The 18,579-nt window shown below is 38.4% G+C and overlaps 1 protein-coding gene across 6 annotated transcripts in view; it reads right to left on the bottom strand.

The window, feature by feature from the left end:
• LOC122515038 (zeta-sarcoglycan-like) overlaps window positions 1–8,152 on the bottom strand; it is a 186,302-nt gene extending 178,150 nt beyond the window's left edge. Inside the window, exons 1-3 of one of the 6 annotated variants that reach the window (XM_043632172.1) lie at window positions 7,955–8,152; window positions 6,546–7,651; window positions 4,378–4,561 (exon numbers count right to left, since the gene is read on the bottom strand). In XM_043632172.1, the coding sequence (XP_043488107.1) occupies window positions 4,378–4,554 (177 nt within the window). In that variant the 5' untranslated portion in view covers window positions 4,555–4,561; window positions 6,546–7,651; window positions 7,955–8,152. Of the gene's footprint in view, window positions 1–4,377; window positions 4,562–6,545; window positions 7,870–7,954 lie in introns of those variants that run through there. The other 5 variants (XM_043632174.1, XM_043632173.1, XM_043632175.1 and 2 more) reach the window with 5 other exon arrangements.
• Window positions 8,153–18,579: the final 10,427 nt, after the last annotated feature.

Raw genomic sequence — 18,579 nt, 5'->3', positions numbered from 1 at the left:
ATAAGAACAACCTCCGTTGAACTAGAAGGGTTAATACAGTGGGCTGTATAATGTTGTATAGGGAGATGTAGTGCATTGGAATACAATGAGCTGGCTAGCTGGTAGAGGTGCAGTGTTTCAATCTTTGCATTTATACCGGACAGCTTATTACTCCGAGAAATCCGGCATTGAGAGGGGTCACGAAAAGCTTGATAGTTAAGTTCGATTTGGATATACAAGGCCGAACTTGCACGCAACTTCATTGATATGCTCGCTTCAATTAATCCTCTCTCTCTCTCTCTCTCTTTCTCTCTTACGTGCTAGATTTAACCTACCGTGTACTTGATTTATGATACTACACGATTTCGTGCTCGATGCAGCCCGCGTTGTTTGTTGCGCAACAAGACCCAACCAGACCTACAACGTTCCTATTTACATCTCGACAAAATGCTCCAAATACTTGGGATGCGCGTCACCAAAAACGAACGAACGAACGAACGAACGAACGAACCAACCAACCAACCAACGAACGAACCAACGAACATACTCAACCTCCAACGAATGAATCCTACAATCGATCGATACCGACTATATATTTTCTATTTAAGTAGCTTTTTAATATTCCATGAATAAATCCTTACATTTCTACCTTTTAAATACTAAACCATGCTACACTATTTAAATATTATATCAAATTTATAATATAAACCAAAATATATTCACGAATGTGTTTTCGGTTAAAATAACTTTTAAAAGTGGTAACCGAAATAATTGAAACATCATCCATCAAATCTGTTACGTGCACCCAATAGGATATTTCAAAAATCTAATATCACAAATGATCGTTACTTTGTCCAAATTGTCAATCAGTTTTGGATAACCAATTCGTAATGCGTAAGATTCCAATACTAACATGTGTAGACTGTTAGGAAATAGGGAATGAGAAAATAGAAAGAGATAGAGATAGAAAGTACGTGCAATCATCAATCTCGCCTAGTTCTAGTCGAGTGGCACTAATTCAGTACCCTTGTCTCCGATCTCCTTGTCAAGTTCCAACTTCGTATATACTCTTAGCTCTCCCTCTTCAACCCCTCGCTGACTCCAGCCCACAGCACCCACCCAACCCCCTTTAACCAATGTGTTGTAGGAAAGACAGGGAAGGCTTTCCGTTCGATCCGGGATCCAAATAAATAGGAGGCCATACATCACGCTTGAAATCGGAGTTCCACGATCGAGTCGGATCGTCGCCTTACCCGTTTCTACGTGGATAGAACTAAAACACGTCCTTCCTTCCTTCCTTCACTCCTTCCTTCACTCCTCCCTTTTCCCTTTTCTTCACTTTTTCAAGTAATCGAAACGTATCCGAGAGTTATCAGTGTCACGCGGTATTATTCTTAAACTTAACTTCCAAAGTAATACCTACTTCTTATTTTTCTCGTTGTTTTTTCATTTGTTCATTGATAGATTGATATATCGATATAATAAAGGACAGTAAGTTAAAGGGATTCTTGTTAATAATGAAACATTATTCTAACGACACTTTTCTAGAAAAGAAAATATATCTTTATATATATATATAAATAAGTAATATAATTCGTATAAATATATATATACTCGAAAACACGTGAAACAACTGAGAATAATATTAAAATTGTAGTAAGGAAAATATTAGAAAAGTTATGATCGCATAAACGAAATGGTGATAATTCGAGAAAAGAGAATGAGGAGAGGAAAGAAGAAAAGAAAAGAAAAGAAAAGAAAAATAAAAAAGGGAAAAGGAAAATGGACAAAGGTTGAAAGAGAGGGCGAAGAAATGGAACAAGTCCCATTCATTCAGGGTAGCTACGGGAAACTGACAAAACAGTTGATACGCTATGATATAGCTCTCTTCCAACCATGGACGTTGGAATACGAACGAACGTGCAGCTGAATATATATGAGCTACCAACGGCGACATAGAAAGAGAAAGAGAAAGAGAGACTCAAATAGAAAAAGAACCCAAACGCAAAAGGAAAAAGAGAAAGGGAGAGAGAAAAAAACAAAACAGATAGGGAGGGAGAGAAAGAGAGAGAAGGAAAATAGAAAAAGAAAAGGAATACAATTGAAAGAGAAAGAAGGGCTTGGTTGAGGGTGGAGGGATGTAGAAGGGGTCATGGAAAAGTTAGGAGCACAGGGTTGAGAGAATAAGAATAAGGGGACGGGAGGACCAGGGAAAATATGTGGAACCATTGGGCAGAAAAGTGTAGACGGTTTCGAGAAAGAAGAAGAGAGAGAGAGAGAGAGAGAGAGAGGGTGCGTGAGAACGGAAAAACGTCATCGGAAGATCCTGATTTACAGTGGCAGGAAATCGGTGCGGTGAACTTTGTGCCTTCTCTCTCCCTTTCTCTCTCGGTACGTGGGAGCCAACAAAATATTTTTTTTCTCTCACTCTCGTGTGGCTTTCGACGGCAACGACCGACGATTAAAACGAGGAAAGAAATAAAAAAAAAGGATTAAAATAAAAAGAGAGAGAGAGAGAGATAGGGGAGGGGAAAAGGTAAAAGTCCTGAACCTTTAATGTATCTCCGAACAGCAGCAGCAGTGCAGCAGTGCAGCAGCAGCAGTGCAGTTTCTGTTATTCGATATGTCGCTTTATAATCGATTTCCATTGGATCTCAAAGTTTTTCAAAACTCTTTACAATCGATTGAAATTATTTTCGTTTATGATATAAGTTTGAAATTGAATTCTAACTCGTAACTGCGTTTCTTTAAAATATAGATTTGTTTCGTGCCAATAATATGTGTTAGCATAAGAAATAGAAATGTTCCAAGTTTGATAGATGTTCAAATATTCAAGAACCAAATGAGTTACATCGTTTCCTCGCCATCAAGATAGCATTCCCATTTTACAATTGATATCAGAATTAATTCAATTGTATAATTATATATATATATAATAAATTTTATTTTCAAGATGTTACGTTGTTACGCGTCCGTTCTATCGTCGACATAGAAATGTTTCTGGTACTCTAATTATTCTAATAAATAATTAAAAAGAAAAAATGTAACTTCGGGAAATATTGCGTGGAAAAATGTTTAGATTCTTTGATTAAAAACTCACCGACCATGATAACTTTTTCAGATACACAGGAGGGAGGGTTTTTATACTTTATTATTGTGGATGGAATGTGATATGAATTTGTTTCATTTTTTTTTTCTTTTCTTTCTACATGATGAATCACGTTGAAAATACGGTAAATTATAAGACGCGTTTACGAGGCGTAAAGCCAGTTTATAGGCCCATCCTTTAAATCATGACAGTAACACAATGCTCTAGGAAGACGAGAGCCAGTTCTAAGGTAATTTTGGCCTTTGAAATTCTCGAAGCTAGCCTGTAACGACTTTCATCCGGCACGGCAAATAACTATGCAAATTCTACCACCGGGGTTACCTAAGTACGAAGCTTTCTGATGATGGTGCCTTACTCTACTTGTTCTCCGTTGGCCCCATCAGGAAACGGACCCATAAACGCACGCACGTTCAAGATCGTGCCAACCCTTTTCTTCTATCCTATCTTTTGATTTTTAACACGTTCAGTACCAAATCTATTATTTCTAAATAATTTCAACCTTGTTTCTCCTGATCAAGTGGTTGATTATTTGCAGGATCAATGTTTCAATGTATTTTATAACTTGAAATATTACTTTAGAAATCGATCAATTTCTAACTTGATAAAAACAAACCTGAAAAAGATACATTATTTTAAAAAATATTAAAAGCAATTAATCACGAGAAGTGTTAAATATTAAATATCAAATATATTGATCTCAGGATTAATCTGAGAATAAATTTGTTGAAAATTTTTATTACATTTGATATTCTTCGTTAGTAATTTCCCAATAATGTTGGAAGACGTATCTTGAAGCCATATGCAGTAATATAATCTCTAGTCGTGCGAATTTGATGTATATAGAACACTTCGAATGTGCACGCGTCGTACGAATACGTGCGGGTGATGAGCAGAATTCAGAATTACGGAGCATTTGCGGCCAAGTACGATATCTAATCGGCAAAGGGTGAATCACAATAGTTAAAGGGAACCCCTATCACCTTTAGGGTACACGAAACATTCGATAATAGTCGATACCTTAATCTGTTTGAAACGTACTTTGACCGAATTCAAGATAGATTCATTCTCGTAACATTGTTATTTATCAAAGAATAAATTTATAACAATTGTCTTCAAATTTGCCGTGATCACTTAATGAAACAAATAAAAATTGATTAAAGTTGAAATTAAATTGTTTCTAATTGAATTATTATTGCTAGTTGTTCTATACTTTATATAAATATTTTGTATTAATGCAAATGCTGTGATTTTGTTGTCATTTAAGCGTTTGATTTTTATTAAAAACTCACTGTGTGGGGTGACCAATGATGCGGCCAAGTTTTAGTTTCGTGTCCACTGCCATCCACCGTTTGACTCGTTAAAAAAACAACCCTTCTATCGGTACTACCGCTTCCGGTACCGCTCGTAGTCAAAAGCGCGGCTCTGGCTCTTGATCCGCCAATACTTAGAGTCGGTGAAGTATCCATTTTATTTCTGAACAAATAAATAAATCACTCCTTACTATATACCTAATGTTTAAAAACTGACAAACATTATTTTATTAATATTACAATTTTTATAATTCTCAATAATCTAATTCGAATAAAAATTAATTCGCTATTGATTCGAATAATAAATAAAACAATTTCCAGACAATGATAAAATAATAGTAATAATTAAAACAGTAAAACCATTGGATACCGAATTAAAATGTCTACTAAAAAATTGGATGATAAAAACGTTTAAGAATAATTTAAAATCCCATCTTTCATTACTTCAATTTCCTTCGATTTCATTAGTATCGATGATTGCACGTTAATTAAAAAAGATATCGTTGTTGCTAAAAGATACTCGTTATATAGAAAAATCGATAATAACAAATCAAGAACGATTGCTTTACCAGTCCTAAAAATAATTTCATCTCAATAGAAAAAAAGGGGGGAAAAAAGAACACAAGTAACAAGATTAATTAAAGGATTTCAGAATATTTCATTATCAATAAGAAACTTTCGTATTCTTCTCGATAAAGAAAAAAAAAGAAAAAAAGAAAGATAAAAAGAAAATTTCGCTGATAAAAACCGAAACGTTCGAAACGAGCTATATTTTGCTTCCTTACGTACTTTTTGGCGTGATAAGTACTCAAACGAGATTCGACTCTGAATTCATTGAAAAATAACGAGCTCCGTCAGTTTTGGATTGCGCATCGAATAAAATTCCAAAGAAATTGGAAATACTCTCTCGTGTTTTTCTTTCTTTTTAATATTCCCTTTTTCGCGTTCTTCGATATCGTAATTACGTCCATAAAATGTTATAATCAATTTATTATTTATTTCCACACAGAAAAAAGAAATCCCACGAGAAGATATTATACCAATACACTTCTTATTATCACGATTAACAATAGATTTAATTATAGATTTAATGATTATATTCGTTTCAAAATCATACGAAATACAAATATTCCAATTATTTCATCGATAAAATTAAAATGACTCTTAAATTCTCATCGATATTATTTCTACGAATTAATATTCCAAAAATCATTCTACAAAATGCATAAACAATTTATACGCGTAACCTCGGCTAAGAATACGAACCAAGTGGCGTTCGAATATCAAACAATTTTTCGTAAAAGAAGAAAAAAAAAATAATACATATGAAAATTCACTATATAGGTACGTTTAAAAAACGAACGGCATAGGAATATTTTGAAATTACGATTGGACCATGCATATCACGAAGCTATTAAAAGTTTATTCGTTCCATAAAGTTATATAACGCACACCGGTGTTCCAAATTACATTACGTGTCTCTATACCCCCTTCCCCCTTCCTCGTGCCTACCACCCACCACTCTACCCTTCCTTCTTCTTCTTCTTCATCTCTTTCTTCTTCTATTTCTCTACGCGAAATTTACTTTCAAGATCTTGACTCTAAAGTTGCGATATTTGTTCGATAATAATCTCGGTGAATCGTCACTTTCCATAACTCGAATAGATGCACGTGTGCACGTATTCCAAGTATAAAACTAACTAAAGAAGTTAACTGAATAAATATTTAATTAAATAGAAAATAAAGAAAATATTGTAAACATTCAATTAAAAAGATTAGGTAAAAAGTTTAAGATAATAATCTTAGTAACGATATCTGAAGTAAATAACGATTAATTGTTTTTTTTATTTCTTTTTGCGCTTAAAGACAAAAGAAAAAAAAAAAAAGTAAAGGATTTAGATTTTTCTCGATGAGAGGATTTTAAAGGATCGTCAAGGAAGATCATTAAGAAGATAAATGTTAGACCGCGACCGGAAACGCATCGTGAAAATAAATTATAGTACTACGGATACTTAAAAGAACAAAAATATAAAGATAAAAGAAGGACAATGGGCTATCGGTATAATAATAATAATAAAAGAGACCAAAAAAAAGGAAAAGAGAGAAAGAGAGAGAGAGAGAGAGAGAGAATATGGTAGGACACTTACTCCTTAATTAAATCCTGCCACGTCCCAGCGCTTTGGCGCGAAGAGTTGTTGCCGTTACGAGGGTCACTTTTTGCCTTCCTTTTTACTTTGAAAATTGCATCGAATGTGCTCCGATTCTTCCTCGATCCTTTTTTCGATTTCCTCTCTTTCTAGTTTTTTCGTTTTTTTTTCTTTTTTAACTTTTGCTCAGTTACGACGCTCCCACGTCTTTATATTTTTCTGTGTTTCTTTTTTGGTGTCACGCAGTCGTTTGCACAGGTAGCGTGCACCTTGTCATTATGGTACTTCCAATTATACAGGAAATGCTTTCTCTCTCTCTCTCTCTCTCTCGATTTAGGTGTCCCTCGAGCGTGTTCGAACGGAACTCAGGACCTTCCACCTCCAATCAGGAGTCATTACGCTCTGAGATTTCACGCACTAGATCGTCACGGGTGTTATATGCCGAAGTGCCACTTATCGGTTAGATCACCGGGAACGAAGGGGGGAATGGGGAAGGTTGAGAGGATTGGTTGGTCATCGAAGTAGATCGAATTAATCAATTCACGAAAATAACACGATGATAATCGCCTTTTTCGAATAAATCCGATTCAACTATTATCACTACTACTACTATTACTAGTACTGTTATTACTACTACTACTACTACTACTACTTCTACTATTACCACCTTTGTAGGATTTATCTACCATTGAATCCTTTCTCTTTTTTGTTCGCTCATTCATTCGATCCAATTTCTATTTTCTTTTTTTTTTTTTATCGTTCTTAAAACAACACACTTTAATCCTCGAAAGATATATATATATATATCCGTTTCGAAAATGACAAAAGGAAAAAATATGAAATCCTAATATTCACGCTTTTATTCACGTCGTATACACGTTGAATCTCTTTTTGAAGATTTTCCGACAGATAATTGAAACGAATCGTGGCGAGGGTAAATTTCGTAGCCCCTTATTTCTTTTTTCTTTTCGAATTAGGATGATTTAGAGAGCACACACCTTTGGAGGGAATTTAATTACACGAAGAATAAGATCTTATTTTCTTATTCTTTTTCTTCTTCCAACTTCTTCCATCGCCTTTCTCGATCACTTCTATTACTTCTTCTCCTACGAAAGATTTCCTCTTTGTAAAAGCTTCGCATCACGAACCAAAATAAACAAAACGTACGAATAAACGAACATTCGAAAAAAAAAAAAACGTGACCTTTCAAAGAACAACGTATATTATCGTAGACGTAACAAAAGTCGTACGAGTTTTGTTGTTTAAAAATAAGACCACTTTTCTCGACATATTTATATTAAATTTCATTAGAAATGAATTCAACGAAATAACAGAAAAATTCGATAAAATAATTATTTCCTGTTTATCCAATAACAAAGAAAATATAAAAAATATTCAAATAATTATACGAATAGGTATCGTATTTTCGTAAAGTATCGTTGAAAATTATCATCGAAGTTTATTCGAAAATACGAAGAATAACGACGGAATACTAGACGAACTACTAACTAACTAACTAATATACAACAACGACGACGACGACGATAAACACAACGACGAAGCGTCGCGTACGAAACCGCGCACGACACTGAACACCAGGAAGTCTCGCGCTAAAGGCGACCCTATCGCGAGTTCGCGGGCTCACGTGTGAAATTCTTGCGCATGCACCAACGCCTACCTTCTCTCTTTCTCTCTCTCTTTTTCCGTTCCTATCATTCTTCCCGTTCTCCTTCAGGACACTTTACGTCCGTCTCCTACTTTTCGAGTCTTTGTCTACCTCCCTCCTCCCCCCCCCACCTTCTCTACCTTTTCTCTCATTCTTGCTAAACTATCCCTACTACTACGCTTTGCATCCCCTTTTTCTTTCGATTTCTCATTCTAATTTCTCCCTCCATCGAATAGAGTACTTTTATTTTATTTTTTATCTTACAATTAAATAATTTTTCGATTTTATTACGAGATATTTAATAAATGTTAATAATAAATTCGCAAAATATATCGTTGGCGTTAACAACGTCGAACATTATCTTCCAACCCTTCGATTTCATCGACGATATTGAACGATATAAAAACAAATAGAAAAAAATCCTTAACGCTTAATCGTCGTAGAAAATTTTCCACGAGATCCTTCCATGATTCGTGGAAGATCGACGTGAAGGGTTGGAAACACGAACGACGACTCGTAAAACGCGATTTTATGCCGGACTCGACAAATTGAAATATAAGACTCTCGTAACTCGGTCCTTGGCTTTCGTCTAGGGAAAATCTAGAAGACAGAAATTCCCTTTCTTTTCCTTCTTCTCTTCCTCCTTCTTCTTCTTCTTGTTGGTTTTGTTTCCTTTGCATTGGCTGCAAGCCATCGACTACCAATTCTATCCTCCGTTCCTCCTATTCTTTCGTATTTCTCTTCAAACCCATACTTCCCACCTATAACACGAAAACAAAAAAAAAGGGCTGCCCGACTTCTTAACTTTCCTATGTCGTGCATTTAAACGACAAACAAATTAAAGTGGGAGGGAGGGGGAGTCTTTCAAGTATTATATAAAAAATATAGACCACCGGTTACAGACTAGAAATACTCTTCGTATAAATTATTACATAGAAATAAGAAATAAAATGCGACCTTTAACAAGAAAACGTTCGAAATCTTGAACTTCGAACGATTACAATTGCTAAGTTATAAGTTTAAGTGACGTTGGATATCACCTAGAGTGGATTATTCGATTAACAGAAAGCACTGGTAATCCCCCCAGATGTTATCTCATCATTTTCGAAGGACTCGACCGTCTTCAAATATCATGCCCTTCTTACATAATGTATAAGCGCAAAGTGGTTCTCCGATTCGTATAATTTATCGTCGCAGAAATAGAGAGAGAGAGATGAAGGGAGACAAACCCAGGAATTCCTTTGAACGAACCCACCAATCCTACTGATTTATATTTAATCGAACGATTTTATCGTCTCCTCTTCTATCATCCACCCAACCCCTCTTTTATTCTACATCAAAGATTCTAATACCGTTCTAGTACAAAGCCACCGACCAAAGATGTCTAACGGGAAAGAAAAACAAAATAGTAGACCGAGCGTACGAAAATAAAAAAAAGAAAATAAAACACGCACACATATATGTATAAAAAAAAAGATAGGAAGAAAAATACGGGGTAAAAAGGGGTGACGAGCGTGCGAGTAAGGCTAGGGGAAAGAAGAAAAAGTTCAAGACAGATAAATAAAAGAGTCGCTGGAAAAAGGGGTGGAATGTAAAAATTGAGGGTAAAGGGATGGGGTATAGGGAGAGAGGAGGGGGCGATAGGAGGTGCGATTAAAAGAGACGAGCGCGCGTTTCGTGAATTAAAAGCGTCACCGTGCTAAGAGATCAAGAATTCCCTTGTGTTTTTTTCAACCTTCTTTCTTCCCCTTTTTCTTTCATTTTTGTCCTTCTTTCTATCTCTGCACAACTCGTTCCTATCTTCAGTCCCCGCCCCCCTCGCACTTCCAGCCCGAGCCCGAGCCCTTCTACAAGGGCGAGGGGGAGGGAGGGGGGAGCTTTTTCTTTCACGTAACCTCGAGAAATTCCTTGAAGCTTCATTCTCGTCTTCTTTCTCTTTATCTATCTCGTGGGACGATTGCGAAACGTAGAAAAAAGGACAGAAATAGAGAAAGAAGTAGGAGGAAGAGGGGCTTGGGGAGTGGGAAAAAAAAAAGAAAGAAAGGAAAAGGAGAGAAAATATACGAAGGAGTAGTGGGTGTATTCTCATTCCGATTTCTGCTTTTCCTCTATTCGCGTTCTCAGATTGAAGGAGAGGCCTTTATGACCGGGTACCGCTTTATGGCAGCACGGCTTTGCCGCTATTATGCGTGCATCGGCGGCCGGTCGTTGGTTGCTTGGGGTTGCATCGTTGCTTGCTGGTTGATGGTGGTTGGATGGAAAAAGAGAAAAAGAAGAAGGGGGTTGGTGCGGGTTGCGCGTTAATGGAGAACCCCTACCGCTCCCTCCCTCCCTCCCTCCCGCATCGTTGAACGAGCGTGGATTTCGGATAGTCGGGAATCTTGAAGAGAAAAAAGGAAAGAGAAAAAGATAAAAAACGGCGTGTGGAGGAGGTAGGTAAAGAGTAAGGGGGTGAAAGTCTAAGGCGTTAGAAAGGTTGGAACGAGGAAGTGCTCTTTGGATTCCGGCATCGGCCATTGTCAGGATAACGAAGCCAAGGCAAGATTTCTCTCTTTTCATCGTTGCGCACCACACCAAAACGATATCTCGAATGAATGATCCTTCTTCGGGATCTTGAAAATTCTCTCTCTCTCTCTCTCTCTCTCTTTCTCCCGCCCGATCTTTCTCTTTCTCGATGCATCCTGCGAAAGATGCATCCATCGACCCGTAAATTTCGCGATGCTTCGTGACGTAGCAGGCCCGATGGATATCTACCCGTTTCGATAACGACCCTTCGAAATTAAAGCCGTTGCTCTTCTTACCTCCCCATCCTATTCTAACCTCTCCCAAATATATCTATATAGATACATATATACATATACATAAGCATGTGTAAGTGTATACGTATGGATGGTTTGCGTCTCGAGAGTTGTTTTACGCGCATCGATACAATCGCTCTCGAGGTTGGAAGATTAATCGACGTATTTCCATCCTCGAACGTGGCTACCACCGATAAGCGTAAAGGAAAGTGAGTGAGTTTGCTACGACTGCGATACGAATATATCGGACAAGGTAATATCGATAGAAAGGCATCCGTAAATCCATTCCCCGAGTCTCCTTCCTACTTATAACTTCCTACTACTACTACTCGGTTAGATATACGAAAAAAAATGGTAATCTTTGTCCGGAGAATTTGATATCGTACGAAAAATTGTTTAACAGCTATATCGGATATTCCACGTTATGGCATTTTTAGAAATAACATTTGTTTAACGACTGTTAGAATTTCTAAGACGCTAAGACACTATTTGTTCGGCTAAAAAATATGAAATAACTACTACGCGGTTTCTTTTGAAAACCTTTTGCAGATAATAGCAGATACGTAAAATACTAAACGGACGAAATATGGGTGTATTAAAGAACGCGTGAAAAAAAAATAAAAAAAAAAGAAGTCTCGGCTTTTGAAGCTTCTCCGGAAGAAAAATAGAAAGAGAGGAGTCCTACGGTACGGTTTTGAAACACATCGGAAAGGCTTATTACGCGCATTGCGCCGAGAACTTTACCTATCGCCGCCGGTACACTCTCGCATATTTTAAGCCGGCCATTTTTCAGCATTTGTACTATACATCCACGTCGAATTTGCATGAACCAACGATTCGAGGCTTGTACCGCAAAACTTTTGGTGTTTCTACGAAACCACTTGGAAAAGCCGTATGGGAAGACTTTTTTCCCCTCCCCCTATCTTTCTCTCTTTTCGCATCATTGTAAGTAAGTAAGTATGTTAGTACTTACGCACGCATACACTTGACCCTTAACAACAGTAAACGATTCCCCTTTTTTATTTCGCCTTATTCAAGCTTATTTCCCAAAAAAAGAATTATGACAGTTCATCGATTTGCAGGAATGACTGAGAAAGCATCGAAAAAGATAATGTCATTGAATAAGTTTATGATAAGCATAAAACATTTCGAGGTTTATCATTTTTCAACGATAAAAAATAAATTTCATGCTGGCAAATGAATTTTCTTCTTCATTTTCTCCTTATCAATCTCATTCTTGGACCGAACGAATCGATGATACTTATCGTTAAAGAGAAATCAAATCAAATAGAATAAAAATAAAAATAAAAATACGTTTTCTCTCTCTCTCTCGCGTAAAATCATATTCACGAATTCACTATTGAGAGGCATTGACCTAATCCTAATACCAACGTCGTCTTATTTATGCACCAACGGCGTTTCGTTCTGCTCAGGGTTCCGCGCGCCGCGTTTTCGCAGTTCACATCGAGCGAAGACCTTAACGGCTTTCAATTTCCGTTGGCCATCAATATTATTTAGTTTAGTTTGGACCACCCTCCACCTACACCTCTTTGCACGGCGCAGCTAGTCAGCCCAACCCTTCGAAACCCACCCCTATTCTCTCGCTCTGTCCCTCTCTCTCTCACTCTTCGGCATGCACCTCACGCCTCCTCCAAGGAAATTACTTGTCCTCTCTTCCCCTCTTACACCAGTGCACAACTTCGTCTCCCCCTTACGTTTGCCTTCTTCCACCGACCTTCGTTCTCTTACTTTTGTGTATGTGTGTGTGCGTGTAAGTGTGTGTTAGTAATCGTAGCGATGATAGTAGTAGTGCAACTAGGTACTTCCACTACCCCTTGCATGCCCCCCATGCACCCCCGACAGCCAACGCCAACAACTTACGGCCGTTTGTCTCGAAAGCTTCTACCAGCACCCACCCAACCTACCTCAACCCTCCTCCACCTTCTCCCGTCCCGTCTCTAACTCTCTTCGTGCGCGTTGCTCGTTTAGATACTTCAGAAAGAAAATCTTCCCTTCTCCCGTCGTCGTCGTCGTCGTCGTCGTCGTCGTCGTCGTACCTTCTTTCTACTCTGTCTCACTTCAGAGACTCTCAACCTTCAAACGCGAGATTCTTTGTCATCTATATCGAACCCTCAACCCCCGCGAACAACCCTTACCCCTCTTCGTTTCATTCCTTAAACGAACGCGCTAAAAGATTTGCTAGGGCGTGTTCACGGTCCTATCTTTATCACTCTCTCTTTCTCTTATCTTCTTTCTTTCATTTATTTTTACTTTATTTTTTCCTTTTTATACGCGTGCTAGTTAAAATTGAATAAATTCGAGAAAGGGGAATGATACATCTAAACCCCGTACATTTGTAGTTATTAATATCGAACAGTGGGAGGGAAATGTGTTCAATTGGATCTAAAACTAAAACCCGATAGACCCTCTATCTATCTCTATATCTCTCTCTCCCTCTCTCTCAATCGAACGAACATTCCCAAATGCATTTTCTTGTAAAGCCGTCCACGTGTATACACATCTCGGTTGCTCTTACCACGGCTCGCCGACGACGTAATAGAATTACAAACCAATCCGGCACGTAGATGTTCGCGGTGGAACAGAACGTTTCGCAAATTTCCATGAAACGCGATCGGTACGATCGATACACTTTCCCCTGCCCCTGCCCCCGCCCCCTGGCCCTGGCCCTCCACCACCTTCCCCATCCACCCGTTCCTCACTCTCTCTTTCTCTTTCCATTTCTCTCATTCTCGTTTCTTTCTTTCTTTCTGCAACGATAAGCGCGTCCTACTCAATTTATCCTTTCGTCACCCCTCCCCCTCCCCCAACTGTCTTTTCCCTTAACACCCTTCTTCGTCGTGCACGTATTAAAACTATAAATCCTATCGGTTTTCCATGAAAAATCGTACCACGAAAATCGGTTAATAACCAAGCAGAAATTTATCGAGCGCTAAAAAGGGTTAGGTAGGCGGGGGTGCGGAATGGAAAAAGGGACAATGGTTCTCTGACAAAATTCCTCTTCTTTGGGATTCCTTTTTCCTATTTTTCTCCTTTTTGTTTCGCGTGTGTGCCCTTTTATTTTTATTCTTGAAAAGAAAAGAAAGCATGCAGCAAAAAAAAAAACAAAAAAGGAACACCGAGTGAAGGGGTCGGGGGGTAGATAAAGAAAAAGAGAGAGAGAGAGAGAAAAGAGGATCAGTATCGAAGAAAACGGATGCAGGTCGCGCGCGACGATGAACAGTTTGCTTTCTCAGGCGAATTTTTCTACGATCTACTCACGCCGGACTGAAGCATAGAGTAAAAGGGAGATAGGGAAGGAAAGAGAGAGAGAGAGAGAGAGAGGTAAAAAAAAACAAGAAAGAAAGAGAGAAAGAGATAGATAGAAAAAGAGTTGGACTATAGCCTTCCTAGGGGTAGTTTCTCAGGACCGATTGTGGAAAGACAATGGTGTACTTTGTGGCGTCGTGATTAAAACAAGAGGGCGAACACAACCCAGTGCAAGAAGAAACATGAGAGCAAAAGAGAGAAAGAGAGAAATCGTGAAGAGGGGTAAAATAAGAGGAGGAAAGAGAAAGGGAATGGACGTTCGTCTGTTTTCTCTTTTACTCTGCGTTGGCTTGCCATATATACGAAGAAGAAGAAGAAGAAAGATAGAAAATAAAGTAGGCAGAAAGAGAAAGAATGGGTGGCTAGGGGGATAAGAGGAGGGTGAGAGAAGGGTGAGAGGAGGGTGAGAGGAGGGTAAGAGGAGGGTAAGAGGAAAGAAGAAGCGAAATACTACAGAGGCAGGCAGAGTTTGGAGTTCTTTTCATTACTAGCGAGCTCACCTCGACAACGACACAACAATACGAAACCCAGCGTGTTGTACACGTCGGTCGTCGCTAGTTTAGCTCTTATCTTTGTATCCCCACGTACGTATATCCCCGCGTACACAGAGTAGGAGGCGGGGTTTACAATGTTTTCAAAACCTTTGAAACTGCGGACCGTCCCGGACGATGCAACCCGTTCCTCCTCTTGTTTTGCCATTTTTTTTCCTTTTTTTCCTTTTCCCTTTCTTTTTTTTATTCCTATTTGTTTCTTTATTTCTCGTTCGTCGTTCGTTAGTGGGTTAGTTTTCTGTTTCTCTTTCTTCAACCCTCTCATCCCCATCCCCAACCCCATCCCCGTCATCCCCGTTCGTTCTCTCGCAAGTTCTTTTTTTTTTCTTTTTTTCTCACCTTTCTTCATCCTCCAACAATAATTACTTCTTAATAACCTTTAAAAATATCTTTACTAATTGTAAGAGGATGTTAATAAAAAAAAAAAATACAAGACAGAATATAATCGTTGTTTCATAGTTTGAATTGTTGCGAAACCGTGCCGTGATAACGCGTTTAAGATCGAATAGATTCGATTAACTGTGCCGTTACTTTATCCCGTTTCTTGAGTTAGGGATTGGAATCATCGTAAATTGGAATGTGACGAGAACGCGTCTCCTTCTACCTACAACCATCAATCGATGTTTGCTATAATTAATCTTATGGTGGAATCCTTGCAATAGTCTGGTGAGGGGGTGCGTCGACAGGTAGATTTAACGTTAACCGGCTCTTTATCATTCGGTTATGTGTGTAGATCGTGTAGGAGATACCGAATGATCGAATCATGAACTGGTCCGGACATGATAACCTAATGAACGTGCTGAATAATGATCAGTTCGCGATTATCCGCTGTCTATTAAATTGATTCATACCAATCTCGAATGAAAGGAACGATTTGCAATGTAAACCTTTCTATACGGTATAAATGCATCAATGCGTGATAGCAACTTGTGGAGAATATAGTATTACGATATTTTCATACTAATTTTTCTATTTTTTTTTATATTTTCCTATAAATATATCTTGCTTAATGTTTAAATATTAACATACAGAGAAATGGCTTATCGTAATTGTTCCGTCTCACTGGCACCATTAAAATTGTTATCGATAATATCATTTTTAATAACTACATTTGTATTAGTGCGGGGTACACGTTGCACATTAGCTTATGGCTTAATATTCGTCCTACTCCCACTACTTCTATTTCTACCATTCGCATTATTCCCATTACCTGTACTATCCCTAACAGTCTCTTGACCAATCCACATCTCACGGTTACTTCAGGCTTATGATTCGTGATCCTGCTACTCATAATCTACCACTCACATTACTCTTACTCCGTTACAAACACAGAAACATATTGACAAATTTCGTAAAGGTAATAAGCCCTAAAGCGTGTATCATTTTAGGTACATCTTGTGTCGAATATAACTTGGCCAGGATAATGTATAAAACAATGAAATAGAATTAAACCTGATTGACCGGAAGCTAAAATAATAGCACACTTTGTCTCAAAATAAGAAAAATCGTAATAACGTTATCTTTTTACTTTGGATTTTTGTATTATTTTGATATCGCATAAACCCAAACCCAATTTCTCGTAACTTCCTCGTTCATCCGTTGGAAGAACCAACGTTCTCGATTTCGGGAGCTTGTAACCTGCTGGATAGATGAGAGTAGAAAGCCAAGCGAGCACTTTTTAGAGAGTGTAACTGCGCTACTAACCGTTTCTACTCGAAAGGTGAGGAGCTTGAGAAAGATAGAAACGGGAAAGGAAGAAAAAGAGAAAGATAGAAGCAAGGAACGAAGGAAGGAACGAAGGAAGGAAGGAATGAAGGTTCTCCGCAAAGGCCTCGGGAGAGGTTTAAGTCCGACTTACACGATATCTACTCGGCACACTCACCGGCTACTGTACTTTGTCCTTCGATAATACTGCTCTGATACTAACCTCAGACAAGATACACACACTCACATACATACATTTATACTAGTTCATATACTCTTTCTACTATTAAAATCATTACAACGTTGAAAACTAACGTTCCCCGAAGACCCGAAAAAATGAAAAACTGATTATCGTTATGTGTCTAAGGTAACACCGATTATACCCAATTTTTGATATCTTTTCTTTTGAACTTTTATATATTAATTACATGGATAAAACATGGAATCAGAAAGGATAATTACATGGAAAGATTGATTTTCCGTTTTCCTTAGAACTTGTAATGGTCGGATCGCAACTTTCTTAAGAAGACAATTACCAATGAGTGTGACTTTTTAAAAGAAATATCCAATTACACGTCATTTTAAATTATCAATTAGAAACCTAACGTAAGACGAAAATAACTCGTTCAGATCTTGAGAGCTGGCCTTCGCGAATCGACTTTTTCCATTTTCCTCGGGAAAACTTGCAATCTTTCCAAAGGAAATAACCAGGGACGTTGACGAATCTCGTACAATATCGTAAAATTTTTCACGACGCGTTTCTCGCATTCGTTTCTCTCGGAATATTTGTTGTAACCACGAAAAAAGGGATATATACATATATACATATATATACGAGGTTATTTTTTCCCTTTCTTTTGTTATTTCTTTCCTCATTCGCTATTATATCTAACGTTCCTATATTTTACCTTACCTTTATGTGAATTTATATCTATTCTTACGTCAACCTTTAAAAAAGAGACTTTCTCGCGATGCATCTTGGACCCTCGATCAGTGTCGACGATCGTTTTGCATAAAGAAGAATAAACTAGGAAAAAAGAAAGAAATAATACAAAAAGAAAAAAAGAAAGGGAGGGCGAGAGAGAGAGAGAGAGAGGGAGAGTTAGATGGAAACCAGCGGTTCTCAATTACCTAGCACAACTTTCGTGTTCCGGAAATTGAAAGTCTGTGACGTGATATCCGGCAAAGACCTTGGCGTTCCCTCCGTTGAAACTTCGCGTTAACGAGCCGAGTAAGAAGAAGCAAGAAAAAGTAAGGAAAAAAATAGGAAAAGGGAAAGGGAAACGGGAAAAAAAAGAAATATAAAATGAACAAGTAGGTAGGGGTTGGAGTTGGGGGGGGGGGCAAGGGACAGCTATGGAAAAAATGAGGTAGATGAAGAGTAAAGAAGAGACAGGCAAACTCGTGACAACGACGAGAAGGTTCTTTCACCAGCTATTCTGGCTGTTTTCTACTTTTTTCTCACACCTTTACACGCACACGTACAGATATATAAAATGAGAGAGAGAGAGAGAGAGGATGATAGAGAGAACGACAACTCCTATCGCTCTTCTCCGCAACGTGTTCAAACTTTCATTGGCGACAACAGCAGCAGCAGCAGCAACAACGATAGGTGGGTGGGACAGCAAAGTGGGTGGGAATTTCCCATTAAATTCCCTCCTGTCAATTCGTGCTATCTCGCGGCAACGATCCGACCGTTATAATCGATTCGGCCTGATTTCGGTTAACTGCCGTCATCCAAAGTTTAGCGGCGTGTCTCCCGCGAACGAGCCAGACTGCATTCTCGTCAGGCATCAACCAACCCTCTCCATATCGTATAACCACCACTATCACCACCACCCCGATTTCCTCCTCCTCATCCTTCTGTATGGCGAGCAAGAAGTCAGTCCCGATCGGCGGGATCCCTGCTTTCCTTTTCCCTCTTTCAACCTTTCCACCTCTCTCTTTCCATCCGAAGAGAAAAATCCTGAAATCCGCGCACGCTTGTA

The sequence above is a fragment of the Polistes fuscatus genome, unplaced genomic scaffold (assembly GCF_010416935.1).
Source record: "Polistes fuscatus isolate 324 unplaced genomic scaffold, CU_Pfus_HIC Scaffold17, whole genome shotgun sequence".
NCBI lineage: Eukaryota > Metazoa > Arthropoda > Insecta > Hymenoptera > Vespidae > Polistes > Polistes fuscatus.
Note: the sequence above shows the minus strand (reverse complement) of the source record. Positions and strands in the feature narration are given on the sequence as shown.